Raw genomic sequence first — 14,195 nt, forward strand, 5'->3', positions numbered from 1 at the left:
CTATTAGTTCATGCAACAACTAACAACTAACAACTGTTTCATTGTTTGTTCATGTTAACTTAGGTTCATTAAATAAAATCAACAGATACAACTTTTGATTTTAATAATCTGTAATTACCAGTGGATCCTCTGCAGTGAATGGGTGCCGTCAGAATAACATGATATGTGATGATAAAAACATCACAATAATCCACACCACTCCAGTCCATCAGTTCACATCTTGAGAAGACAAAAGCTGAAACAAATCCAACATTAAAATTTTTTCTTAACTCAAATACATTGAGTCCATAATCCATAATAACACTTCCTCCAGTGAAAAAGTGGTCTGGTCTGAATCAGGAGAGAAATCTGCACAGGTCAAGCACCGTTTACAAGCCAAAACGACTCTAAACAAGTATGTGGCTGGATTCTGATGTGAGTGAACTTTTTCACTGGAGGAAGTGTTATTATGGATTATTATGGACTCAATGTATTTGAGTTAAAAACATTTTAATGTTGGATTTGTTTCATCTTTTGTCTTCTCAAGATGTGAACTGATGGACTGGAGTGGTGTGGATTACTTGTGGATTACTGTGCTTTTTTTATCAGCTGTTTGGACTCTGACGGCACCCATTCACATCCATTGGTGAGACACTGATGGAATGACATTTCTACAAATCTGATAAACAAACTCAACCTAAATCTGTAATGAACTGAGGTTTTTATTTATTGTCAGTTCATGTTGACTAATGTGTGTGAAAAGATAAATAAAATTTAATTTGTTCAGTGCAATGCATGCTCAGTTTACAGACAGCGAATTTGTAAGTAACAATCACTTTAATGAACAAAAAACACATTTGGGATCAAAACAAGGTCACAATTGTGGAATATGTTGTACATGTAGAAACAGAAAGCAGATGAAGTTCGTACACCGTTGAGTCTGGCGTCTTCTGTGATCTGAAAGGCTAAACCCATGTGCTTTGATAGAGGAGAGACTCAGCTTTAGTCCTTGAGTTCATGCACTCTTTCTGTCCGTCAGCACCGGATCATTTGGCCGTCTTTCCCTCGGCCGGCGCCTCTCCGTTATCCAGCGTCTTGAGGAGGCGGAAGAGACCGGCGGCCTCACGGATTCGACTGAACTCGATGCAGAAGGCCTGGACCTCGATGAACAGATCCTGAACGTTAATGATTTTATTCCTGATGAGGGACTGGAGGAAGACGCACACCAGACGCACCAGACGGTTCTTCAGGAGACACAAGAGACAATCACAATCCATCACATAATAACACACTAGGCTGTAATGCATAATGTACATTAGCTCTACTGTTTATAATACATTATGTATTTTAACAGCTTTGTTCAATAAAACCATGTGATTTCTTGCTTTTGATACTTTATTTGAACTAATTATTATTGCCTCATTGCAATTATATATGTATTTTAAGTAATTTTAAAGGCTACTGTTTACTTACATCTATTTTTATTACCACAAAAAAAAAAAATTTAAAATTATAGAGCCCTACGAAATCCGTTTTATTTCCAAATTTAATTTTTCTATACTGTTTTAATGGTTTAAATTATTTTTTACTAATCAAAAAGCCTGTCTAATTAACTGAGTTTTACAATTTTATTTTTACCAAATTCCGTGTTTTTCATTACTTTTCTGGATTCCATTTTAATGGTTCCGTTAAATTTTAATAATCAAAAGCATTTTCAACTAATTGTTTTTTAATATATATATATATTGGGGTCAGTACATTTTTATTGTTTCTTTTCTTTTTTTTTTTTTTTAAGAAATTAATACTTTTATTCACCAAGGATGTATTAAGTTAATAATTAAAAGTTTATTAAAAGTTAATAATAAATAATTTACATTGTTATAAAATATTTATATTTTGAATAAACACTGTATTTTTTAAACTTGTTATTCATGAAAGAATCCTGAAAAAAAAAAAAAAAAAAAAAAAAAACAGGTTCCAAAAAATATTTGGCAGCACAACTGTTGATATTATCCAACATTGATAATTCTAATAATAAATCTGCATATTAGAATGATTTCTGAAGGATCATGTGACACTTAAGACTGGAGTAACAGCTGATAAAAATTCAGCTTTTCATCACAGGAAAAAATTCTATTTTAAAGTATGTTAAAATAAAAAACATTATTTTATATTGTAAAAACATTTTGCAATATTACTGTCTTTTTTTTTTTTATCAAATAAATGCAGCCTTGATGAGCATAAGAGACTTCTTTAAAGACTATTACAAGTCTTACTGACCCCAAACTTTTGAACGGTAGTGTATATATATGTATATTTGTATATGTATGTATATATATATTTTTTTTTCATTTTCCCTAAATAAATTCTGGCAAATAATATATCGGGTACGTAATCCTCCTAAAAAATAATATTTTGATTATAATTTTATTATGAGTGGACCAGAAAATGTAGATATGTTGTCATTTTTTCCTTTGTAGTTGCACTTACAGCTGTAATGAACAGAAGCACAGAACATATGGATATACTGACATTTGTTACTATTTTCTTTTATTTAATTTTTTTTAATAGGTTTGTTTACATTTTTACTCTTTTAGATTTACATTTTGTCAGTGGCTTGCTTACATATATACTTTTTTTTTTATGGTACAATACTGAATGGCGAAGTTGCAAGTTTAATAAAATGTTCTTCAGTAAAATTGTTGACCTTTTTTTGTGGGGAATTATATTAATTGATTAATTGATAAATTAGTCAACAGATTCATTGATATAAAAACAGTCCTAATGGAATTTAATGCAAGTTAAATGATGACATTTTACAGGGTTTTTTTTTTTTTGGCTAAGTGCATTAAAGTCGATACATGCATATAATCTGAAAAATCTTTTTTTTTTCTATTTTTGAATTCTGAATCATCAGATTACCTATATTAGGCCTTTTTTGCAAATCAGCAGACATGCTTTGTGCACTGAATTCATTCAGTCATGACATTTATTTTTTAGAAATCCTCAACTTTGTTAGAAAAATAAGGGCAATAGTCTGGAAACAAATATATTTCCACACCGTTTTCTTTTTTCCATACCAATCCAGACCTAGAAATGACTAAAATCAAATTCCATACCACATAGAAACCCTGTTCATTAATAATGATTTCCTGAAGATCAAGTCTGCTGAATGCACGAATCTGTTTTCATCAGTCCCGTCACTGTGTGACCTGTAATAATGTTGCATTATGGTCCGTGTGAGGTGTGCGTTTACCTGCATGTACTTGTCTTTGATCTGCTCACACGTGGAGATGCAGTTGGAGATGTAGAGATGGATGAACTCAGGAGGAAGATCCACTGCTGTCGTTAATCTACAGACAAATGAACACACTTCAGAGCTCAGGCCACGAGATTCACATCCTGTGCAGTTTAACGCTTCATCTGCACCGACAGAAACCAGATGAGAGGACGAGAGAGACACGCCGTACCTGTTGACCACCTCCATGGAGTGCAGCGACATGTCCATGTTGACCAGGACAGAGAAATACTCGGTGATCTGACTGGACGACATCAGCTTCAGAAGCATCTCGATGGCCACCAGAGGGTTGTTCTCAACCAGGTCCGGTAGTTTGGCTGGTGTCAGACCGATATGGTAAACCAGCTTTGGGTCCTTCTCCAGTTCACCAAGCAGCTGATATGAGACAGAAACGTCAAGTCACATTTCACCTCAAGACAATTTGAGCAGCTGTGAAGGATTTATGAATTTTAACTGAATATCATTTGGAATAAACAAGCAAAATGTACACTACCACTCAAAAGTTAGATGCAGGTATGATTTTTAATGTTTTCGCATTTGTTTAGGCATATAGGCTGCATTTATTTGATTAGAAGTACAGTAAAAATAGTGAAATATTATTAGAATGTAAAACAGCTGTTTTCTATGTGAACATGTGTTAAACTGTAATTGATTTCTGTGATGTGCAGCTGAATTTTCAGCATCATTACTCCAGTCTTCAGTGTCACATGATCCTTCAGAAACACTACTTTTTATTTAAAAGGACTCAATGTATTGTCTTTCAACTTCTACAATAAATAGATAAATAAAATTTAATATAAAATACATTTGTACACATTAAAAACATGGGTGTAGGTTTGATTTTGGCACTGGTGGGGACATAACGACAGCCAACAAATATTTAATAGTTTGATTAACTGTTTCATTGTTTGTGAACCCGCTCCGAAATTCTAAATTCTAAATTCGGTATGAAGTCGTGAACTGAATCAAATGAATCTGGTACAAGTCCCGATCTAAATCAAATGATTTGCAAAATGCGCTCGAAGTCCCGAACCGAATCAAATGATTCGCGAAATGCGCTCGAAGTTCCGAACCGAATCAAATGATTCGCAATATGCGCTCGAAGTCCCGACCTGAATCAAATGATTCGCGAAATGCGCTCGAAGTTCCGAACCGAATCAAATGATTCGCAAAATGCGCTCGAAGTTCCGAACCGAACTGAATAAAATGATTCGCGAACCTGGTACAAGTCCCGAACTGAATAAAATGATTCGCGAAATGCGCTCGAAGTCCCGAACTGAATAAAATGATTCGCGAACCTGGTACAAGTCCCGAACTGAATCAAATGATTCGCGAAATGCACTCGAAGTCCCGAACTGAATCAAATGATTCGCGAAATGCACTCGAAGTTCCGAACTGAATAAAATGATTCGCGAACCTGGTACAAGTCCCGAACTGAATCAAATGATTCGCAAAATGCGCTCGAAGTCCCGAACCGAATCAAATGATTCGCGAAATGCGCTCGAAGTCCCGAACTGAATCAAATGATTCGCGAACCTGGTACAAGTCCCGAACTAAATCAAATGATTCGCGAAATGCGCTCGAAGTCCCGACCTGAATCAAATGATTCGCAAAATGCGCTCGAAATTCCGAACCGAATCAAATGATTCGCAAAATGCGCTCGAAGTCCCGAGCTGAATCAAATGATTCGCGAACCTGGTACGAGTCCCGAACTGAATCAAATGATTCGCGAAATGCACTCGAAGTCCCGAACTGAATCAAATGATTCGCGAAATGCGCTCGAAGTTCCGAACTGAATCAAATGTTTTACTGTAAGTGATCCGACTGGAGCGCTTTGAAACAGTGAATCATTTTGCGAACTGATTCGGAGTTTCGAAAAGCTCAGTTTCACTATAAAATCTCAGTATCACTATACATGCTTTTTTAAAATTATTACAAAACGAAGTCAAAAATCGATGTTTTTTTTGTAATTTGATCAGTTTTTTTGGTAGCGAATCACTTAAACCGAATGATTGAAGTCACGAGTTTGAATCAATCAGAGCGGCTCCAGCGTAAATGACTCACTTAATTGATTCAGTTTATCTGTTCCTCTTTTTGCTTCTTCAGTCATGTTTACACGACACTGTCAGTACTACTACTGGCTTAGCTCCCTAGTTTTATGACGTATGAAATAAGCAAAAAAAAAGTACAATGTTTACAAATAAAATACCCATATTTCCATTCCAAATATAACATCCAACACAAATCTGCTCCATATTGAGGTGTGGTAACCGGTTTACTGCTAACTAGTGAAACACTCCATTAATATGACGAGCTGCAGCTCAAAATACATGTTAGATGGAAACATTGTGCATTATGATGGAGTTTGTAGCTTCATTCACTGTATTTGAAATAGTTTGAGCTGCAGTTCAATAGGAATCAGCTGAAATCATCCAGTCATCTCATGCTTCTCAAGAATGCTGCTATTTTGAATGGTTTTCCAGGTCTTACATTTACTTCAAGTACCTTAATCACCTTGTATGAACCTGGTGCTTAAGAAACATTTCTGATTATTATTAATGTTGAAAGCAGTTGTGCTGCCCAATATTTTTTCACATTACAGTAAAGAAATTGTGGGTGCAAATCTGCTTAATTGTCACCAAAATAATGTGACGGTGTCGTGTGTCTGACCTGCGTCTGCTGCGCGGCTGATAAAGGACTCTTGAAGGCTTTGGCCATGATGCGCTTGATCTCCACTCCCGTGCCGTTGCGCACACACATGGATCGATCCCACTGAATGCGATGATCCGGCTCACACGGGTTGAGCCACGACAGCTCGTCCTCACACACCAGCAGCGGCGGAGCGGGCCGGATGAACTCGGGACGAAAGTGGCCTGACAGACGGGATGAACAGACCTGTTTAACAGCAGCCTCACACGAGTCAAAACACATCAGAAACACGAGCGGCGTCTCACTCACTCTCCAGAGGAGGCCGCGGGCCGGTCACCAGCGACTCTGTGATCTGATTGGCCACGGAGCTGTCGAAGCCTGAGTTGGAGGAGTCTGGATCGGGGTCGCTAAGCAGGCTGGGAAAACTGGCCTTACTCTGAGTGGGCAGCTCCGACTGACGCTCTGAACGAAAGACACAAACCATCAGTGAAACTCATGGTTTTGATGATCGCTGATCATTATATCACACCCAAAACACTTGTTTGGAAAGAAAAAAGCACAAGATTGGATTTTCACATATAATCACATATCTGACGTGAGCATCTGCGCATGCTTTTTTTTTAACAAACATTTTCCAAACAAGGAATGGTGGTACTTTTTAGTGAGACTAAATGCAGACATCACATGTAGGTTGTGTTTTACACTACTGGTGGAATTAAGATATTTCAATGTTTTTGCTCATTTAGACTCAAGATCAAATTTATTTGTTTAAAAATACAGTAAAAATTGTGAAATATTTTTAGAATTTAAAGCAGCTGTTTTCTGTGTGAATATGTGTTAAACTGTAATTAATTTCTGTGATGCGCAGCTGAATTTTCAGCATCATTACTCCAGTCTTCAGTGTCACATCACAATCATTCTAATATGCTGATTTGCAGTTATTACTAGTGCTCAATTATTAAAAACTTCAATCATCATGTTTTTGCAGCTTAATATTTTTATGAAAGAACAGTATTTATTTGAAATGAAAATATTTTGTATTATTATGTTTCTTCATCAATTTAATGTGTCCTTGCTGAATAAAAGTATTCATTTATTTTTTTAAATCTTATTTACTAACTTTTAAATGGTAGTGCATCAGTTTCCACAAAAATATTGTGTTTTCAACATTTCTAATAATCAGAAATGTTTGTTGAGCAGCAAATCAGTATATTAGAATGATTTCTGAAGGATCACGTGACACTGAAGACGAGTAATGATGCTGAAAATTCAACTTTGATCACAAAAATAAATTACAGTTGAACAGATATTCACATAGAAAACAGCTGTTTGAAATTCTAATAATATTTCACAATTTTAACTGCATTTTTGATCAAATAAATGCAGCCTTGGTGAGCAGAAGAGACTTTTTCAGAAAAAAAAAAACAAACAAACATTTTGAGCAGTAGTGTAAATGAATGTAAACAGGCAAAACAAACAAATCCGATCTGTGCATTAATCACTGCAGTGTAAACACAGCTTTAGTTAACTGTGTTGTTTGTACCGGCGAGTGCCAGCTGCAGTCCGCTGATGTCTATGGTCTGCGGTGTGGAGCTCACGTCCATGCAGGACACTTGTCTCGGCGTCTTCTTGAAGAGCTCTCGCGGTGGAGCGAGCATCAGCTGAGACAGAAAGAACTTCTCTGGCAGTGTGATGGGAGGAAGAAAACCTGGACACAAGCATTACAAACATTAAAGCCACATTAGAAACTCATCCAAGTGCTTCAGTGATGATGCAAGACAAACCCACTGTACCTGAAAGCGGCTTCTCCTGCTCCTCTCCCGCGGTCGACGGATTCAACAGATGCGCAAACACCGCGGCGAAGGGGTTAGCGGCCAGCGGCTCGGTGCGGTACATCTCCCACAGCAGGTAGAGCGCGGTGAGCCGCTGAGGAGCGCTGGGCAGGAGGTCGGGCTGCTGCAGCAACATCACCAGAACCGAACCCACGCGGAAGTGCTCGGCTTTACCGAAGCAGTGGTGGAAGGCGGTGGACAGCTGCTCGAAACTGTTGCTGCAGGCGTCCTCAGACATGATGCCCAACAGATTGGACAGCTCTTTAGGAGCCAGAGTCATGATGCTTCTGTCAGACGAGCCACCGGATCAACACGAGAACTACAGACACACACAACAAGGTCAAAAGTTTACATACACCTTGCAGAATCTGCAAAATGTTAATGATTTTATCAAAATAAGAGGGATCATACAAAATGCATGTTATTTTTTATTTAGTTCTGACCTGAATCAGATGTTTTACATTCAAAACGTTTACATATAGTCCACAATATAGTTGAATTTATAAAAATGACCCCGTTCAAAAGTTTACATACACTTGATTCTCAACACTGTGTTGTTCCTGAATGATCCACAGCTGTGTTTGTTTGTTTAGTGATAGTTGTTCATGAGTCCCTCTTTTGTCCTGAACAGTTAAACTGCTGCTGTTCTTCAGAAAAATACATACTTTGGTTTTCCAGCATTTTTGTGTATTTGAACTCTTTCCAACAATGACTGTATGATTTTGAGATCCATCTTTTCACACTGAGGACAACTGAGGGACTCATATGCAACTATTACAGAAGATTCAAACACTCACTGATGCTCCAGAAGGAAAAAAAAACGCATTAAGAGCCGGGGGGTGAAAACTTTTTGAATGTGAATATCAGGGTAGACTGAACTTACTTTGTTTTCTGGGAAACATGCAAGTATCTTCTGTAGCTTCTAAAGGGCAGTACTAAATAAAACAAATACGATATTTAGGCAAAATAAGAAAAATGTACACATCTTCACTCTGTTTAAAAGTTTTCACCCCCGGCTCTTAATGCATGGTGTTTCCTTCTGGAGCATCAGTGAGTGTTTGAATCTTCTGTAATAGTTGCATATGAGTCCCTCAGTTGTCCTCAGTGTGAAAAGATGGATCTCAAAATCATACAGTCATTGTTGGAAAGGGTTCAAATACACAAAAATGCTGAAAAACCAAAAAAAATGATTTTTCTGAAGAACAGCAGCAGTTTAACTGTTCAGGACAAACAAGGGACCCATGAACAACTATCACTAAACAAAAACACAGATGTGGATCATTCAGGAACAACACAGTGTTAAGAATCAAGTGTGTGTAAACTTTTGAACAGGGTCATTTTTGTAAATTCAACTATTCAACTACTATTTTCTCTTGTGGACTATATGTAAACATATTTTATGTGAAATATCATATTCAGGTCAGTACTAAATTAACAATAACATGGATTTTGTATGACCCCTCTTATTTTGGTCAAATACAAAACATTTTGCAGATTCTGCTAGGTGCGTGTAAACTTTTGACCTCAACTGTATATTAACAGATCATCATTATATCTGATCCATCAGACATTTATGGCTCATACAGTGAGAATACGAAGGAAAAAACATCTCAGTTTTATTCAGAGACTCAAACTGAGCAAAAATATGAATATTTTTATGATACATATCTGCTGCTTGTAATGTAAATAAGTGAGATCTTTATAACAGTAGAGCAGATGCTGACATCAAATGATGTAAATATCAGTGTTCACTCTGTATCTCCAATAATGATGAGATTATAATGATCCAAACATATAATGCAATGCAGTCTAATGATGATTGAGAGATAAACACATAAACGTTCCTCAAAAACGGAATTTTACACTCACTGATTTTTCTACAAAATGACTGATATAGAATCAAGTAAAACCTGACTACTTGAGAAAAATCAGTGAAGATTTGACAGCGAAAACACGTGAAGCAGCAGCTGAAGCTGAACGTTTGTACAGTTACACTGAAAGATTACTCTAGTATATGTTAGCTAAATTATTTAATAAACAACATTATAACAGCCACATTTTTGACATCTTAAACGCCTCAGATCGCTCTCTATGCAGTGAACTCGGTCTGTTTTGAAACAGTAACAACAACATTTACCTGAGAGGAGCTCATTTAACCTCCCGCCTGCTCATGAATATTCAGTAAGAACAGACGCGCCGCCGCTCCAGCACTGATACAATGTTTACATAAACGAACACACGCCTTAATATCTCAATTATTTGACTCTTTATGTTTAACTATTTGAACCTAATTCTTCACTTCCACTCATAACCGTTGCCGCTGTGCGTGAGCGCTTCCTGTGCGGCGAACGGAATTCTGGGAGATGTAGTTCAATGCGGACGATCAATCAAGTCGAACGTCTAAACTTCACATAAATAAATCGGTTTATTTTTTTTAAATCACAAACGTAATATTCTCTCCCGTATGCGCTACAAAATAAGAAAAAACACGAGAAAGAAGAACGCAAAATAGTCGAATGACCCGGATGTAAACGTGTATTCCGCCTTGTATGTGACCCATAATCCACCGCTCTTCCTTTCCCACATTCACCGTACAGAGTGAGTATCTTCCTCTCATTTCTGGTTTATAAATCCAGCATCATCCGCGTTATCAGTCACTAATAATTTAGTGAAATGTCACATTTGAGTGTAAAAACACATTATCGGTCACTGCGATGCGTTTTGGAGCGTTTAAAACGCCGATGTTGAGCGATTAAAGACTTGATGCTAAAGCGCTCGTCTCTGACAGAGATCTGAGGAATCCGCGACACGGCGGATGAAGTTCTAGTAAAGCAGTAAACTAGCGCTCTACACTGATTTTACCAGGGTAAACGGTGTTTTACACGCGATGTGAAGTAACAGTGCGTCAGTAAAGTTTAGCATAATAGTATGAATGATGCTGATCGAGCTACACACTGTGTAGTTCACATGACTAGTGTTGACGTTAGTGCAGTTCATGTAGAGACAGTGTTACACAGGTGTGTCTGATCCAGTCAGCACTGCATTACTTTTTATGAAGTTTTATAATGAGAAATGAAGTGAAAGGTGTTGTTAGACAGGCAGCTGGTTGTTTTGGTTCATGTAAACTGGTGCAGCTGCTCTGTGTTCTTGTGCAGTTCCTGATTGTGTTGTGTTTGTGTTCAGATGGCACCTAAGAAGGGCGAGAAGAAGAAGGGCCGCTCCGCCATCAATGAGGTGGTGACCCGCGAGTACACCATCAACATCCACAAGCGCATCCATGGCATGTAAGTGACTCCTGAACGAATGACTCCTCATGTGTAATCTCCATCAGAAAGCATTAACCCCCGTCTGTCTTCCTGCAGCTCGTTCAAGAGGAGAGCTCCTCGCGCTCTGAAGGAGATCCGTAAGTTTGCCATGAAGGAGATGGGCACGCCTGACGTCCGCATCGACACCCGCCTCAACAAGGCCGTGTGGGCCAAAGGAGTCAGGTGAGACGCGTTCAGTCGGTTCATCAGTTCTGTCGTGGTGTTATATGATGATGATGATGATGATGATGCTCAACCGTGTGTTGTGCAGGAATGTGCCGTACCGCATGCGTGTGCGTCTGTCCAGGAAACGCAACGAAGATGAAGACTCCCCAAACAAGCTGTACACCCTCGTCACATACGTCCCCGTCACCACCTACAAAGGTGAGGATCCAGCGCTTCAGCGCCACTCGCACGCAAACCCGTTTCCACCTCTAATCACAAAATAAAGTTACCTGTGACATTTTAGTCTCACATTTCTGACCTTTTTCTTAGAATTGTGTTAGAAACTTGAAATTGCAAGTTATAAAGTCAGAATTGTGAGATGCAAACTTGCATTTGCAAGAAAAACTCACATTTTTCTGAAATGTTGGGATATTAAACATGGTATGAAGTCTGAATTGTACGATATGAAGTTCTGAGAAGAAAAAGTCATACTTTTGAGAGATGCTCAATTGCAAGATATCAGCAATTGCGTATTCTAAAATCTAAATAGAGTTGATATCTCAATTCTGAGAAAAGAAGTCAGAAATGCAAGACAAACTTGTAGTTGAGGGAATGGTCAGAATTGTTAACTCTTAGTTCTGAGAAAGTACATTCTGACTTTTATCTCAAATGTAGTGATATAAACTAACAATTTTATGTTATAAACTCAGAACTGGGGAATATGAACTTGCAGTTACAAAGAAAAAAAAGTCAGTTCCTGAGAGGAAAAAGTCATAATTCTGAGAAATAAAAGTCAGTTCAGCTGTGAGCTATAAACACAATTTCGTGTTATTAAGGGATAGTTTTGTCAATTTTCTAACACTCATGTTGCTTCAAAGCCGCACAAGTTCGTTTCTTCTGCTGAATAAAACCCAAGTAGTTCTGAACAGTTTGTGGTCCCCGTTGACTTTCATAGTATTTTCTCCACCCAATGAAAGTCAATGGCTGCTGCAAACTTACACTTGGAAGAAAAACTCTGAACTGATTTTAACTCTTAGTTCTGAGAAATAGTCAATTCTGACTTTTTCCTCAAATGTAGTGATATAATCTCACTGTTTTATGTTATAAAGTCAGAATTACGAGAAAAAAAAAGTAAGAATTGCAAGGTTTAAACTTGCATTTTTCTGAGAGGAAAAAGCCATAATTTTGAGAAATAAAGTCAATTCAAACCTTTCTTTTCCTCAGAACTGCAAGATATCAACACAGTTGTGAGTTCTAAAGTCCAAATAGTTAATATCTCAATTCTGGGAAAAGAAGTCAGAAATGCAAGATTAACTGTGAGATGAAACCTTGCATTTGCAAGAAAAAACTCAGAATTGCACAATTTTAACTCTGTTCTGAGAAAGTCAATTCTGACTTTCTTTCTCAAATGTTAGGATATAAACTCAATGTGTCAAAGTCAGAATTGTGGGATATAAACAATTGCATGTTATAAAGTCAAAACTGAGTTTATATCAATTCTGAGAAAAGTCAGAAATGCAAGATATAACATTGAAATTGCAAGAGGAAAAAGTTTGAACTGTGAGATGTAAACTCACAATTGTGAGAATCTTATTGAAAAAAGTTAAACTAACTTCTTGCAATTTCAAGTTTATATTCTGCAGTTCAGAGGGGAAAAATTCCGAATTGCAAGATAAAAAATTGAAATGTTTAGTTTTTATTTAGTGGTGGAAACAGGCTTCCATGTGTTCATCCTCACACCTGTACATGCATGTAAATGTTCCTCATCTTAATGATCATGTACTGTGAGTTTAGCTCATTATTGAAGGGAACATCATCGTGCATATCTGAAAACATCTCTACTGTTTCTAACTTTGCTTTCTTTTGTGTTTGCAGGTCTTCAGACTGTAAATGTGGATGAAAATTAAGTCTCTCTTCATGCTTGTTGGAATAAAAACATAAAAGGATGTTTGTTGTGGATGATTTATTTCTTGTCAGATGAGTTTGTGTAAGTTTTGACATCAGACTGTAGAGAATAAAATCATCAGTACAACATGCAGAACATGTAAACTTCAGACGCAGCAAATCACATCAATTAAAGCTGTGATGATTCATTCGGGAAGGTCTGAGGTGTGATTGTAGAGTATTTCACACAATCTGATTGGTTCCTCCAACCATGAATATCTAAAGCTACACGATGCTCCATCATCCGTTAAGAGTGTCTGACGGTATAACCGCAGCTCGACGATAGATTTCTCAGGACGGCACGATAACTTAAAACATGAGGCGATCTGATCACTGCCTTCAGAAATGGAAACCGGACGCTTGATTTGGATGAACTCATGTACTTGAATTAAACGTGGTCCCTTTGGATTTCACAATGGTTCAAAGTTTCCTGTGGCACAGTAAAGCTGACTGAGGATCAGTCTATGGCTGATTGTTTTTAAGGCACTTTATAAATGTGAGAGGCGCATCCACATATCAAACACATGTACTAACTAAAACGGGAGGTTTGTCGACACTAGTAGTTAAGAGATGAAACTGGATCAGTTTGTTCAGAAAGTGTCAGTGTCTAGTACAGACAGATAGTCAACAAACACGCTTTACTTTGCATATTTTAAATTATTTTCTTCCTCAGTATTTTACAGTTTTCCAGCGCAAATATCTAAAGTTTATTTGCAAAAACAGAACTCTTTTTTTTATTTTCAAAACTCACGTTTTTGTTGTTTTTATTGTTAGCTGTATGTAGTTATTTTTTTTACTTTATATTAAAATAACCCAACTGCAGTTTGACTGATATGAACTAGACAACACAATAAAAAACATGATTTTTGAAAATGGTTAAAAACGAAGATAACAGTTTTTGTAAAACATTTTAAAATCAAGATACATTTACTAGAGAAACAAAACACAAAATGTGAGTTTCTGCTTAAAGCATTTGCCAGTTGGCTGTGTGAATTCAAAGGAATAACAATACTTTTTAACTCC

The 14,195-nt window shown here is 37.2% G+C and overlaps 2 protein-coding genes across 3 annotated transcripts in view; one reads left to right on the forward strand and one right to left on the reverse strand.

The window, feature by feature from the left end:
• Positions 1-13,174, forward strand: part of rpl31 (ribosomal protein L31) — a 55,315-nt gene extending 42,141 nt beyond the window's left edge. Inside the window, exons 1-5 of one of the 2 annotated variants that reach the window (XM_051100505.1) lie at positions 10,299-10,356; positions 10,942-11,042; positions 11,121-11,246; positions 11,335-11,447; positions 13,104-13,174. In XM_051100505.1, coding sequence (XP_050956462.1) covers positions 10,942-11,042; positions 11,121-11,246; positions 11,335-11,447; positions 13,104-13,135 — 372 coding nt within the window. In that variant the 5' untranslated portion in view covers positions 10,299-10,356 and the 3' untranslated portion in view covers positions 13,136-13,174. Of the gene's footprint in view, positions 1-10,298; positions 10,357-10,941; positions 11,043-11,120; positions 11,247-11,334; positions 11,448-13,103 lie in introns of those variants that run through there. The other variant, XM_051100506.1, reaches the window with a different exon arrangement.
• On the reverse strand, positions 686-10,125 carry cnot11 (CCR4-NOT transcription complex, subunit 11). Its single transcript, XM_051100504.1, has 8 exons — positions 9,896-10,125; positions 7,720-8,077; positions 7,470-7,634; positions 6,236-6,388; positions 5,948-6,150; positions 3,450-3,652; positions 3,236-3,332; positions 686-1,223 (listed from the first exon to the last, which is right to left on the reverse strand). Exons 2-8 carry the CDS (start codon positions 8,036-8,038, stop codon positions 1,026-1,028), a joined length of 1,338 nt encoding a protein of 445 aa, XP_050956461.1. The 5' UTR covers positions 8,039-8,077; positions 9,896-10,125; the 3' UTR covers positions 686-1,025.
• Positions 13,175-14,195: the final 1,021 nt, after the last annotated feature.

The sequence above is a fragment of the Labeo rohita genome, unplaced genomic scaffold, assembly GCF_022985175.1.
Source record: "Labeo rohita strain BAU-BD-2019 unplaced genomic scaffold, IGBB_LRoh.1.0 scaffold_102, whole genome shotgun sequence".
Classification (NCBI taxonomy): domain Eukaryota; kingdom Metazoa; phylum Chordata; class Actinopteri; order Cypriniformes; family Cyprinidae; genus Labeo; species Labeo rohita.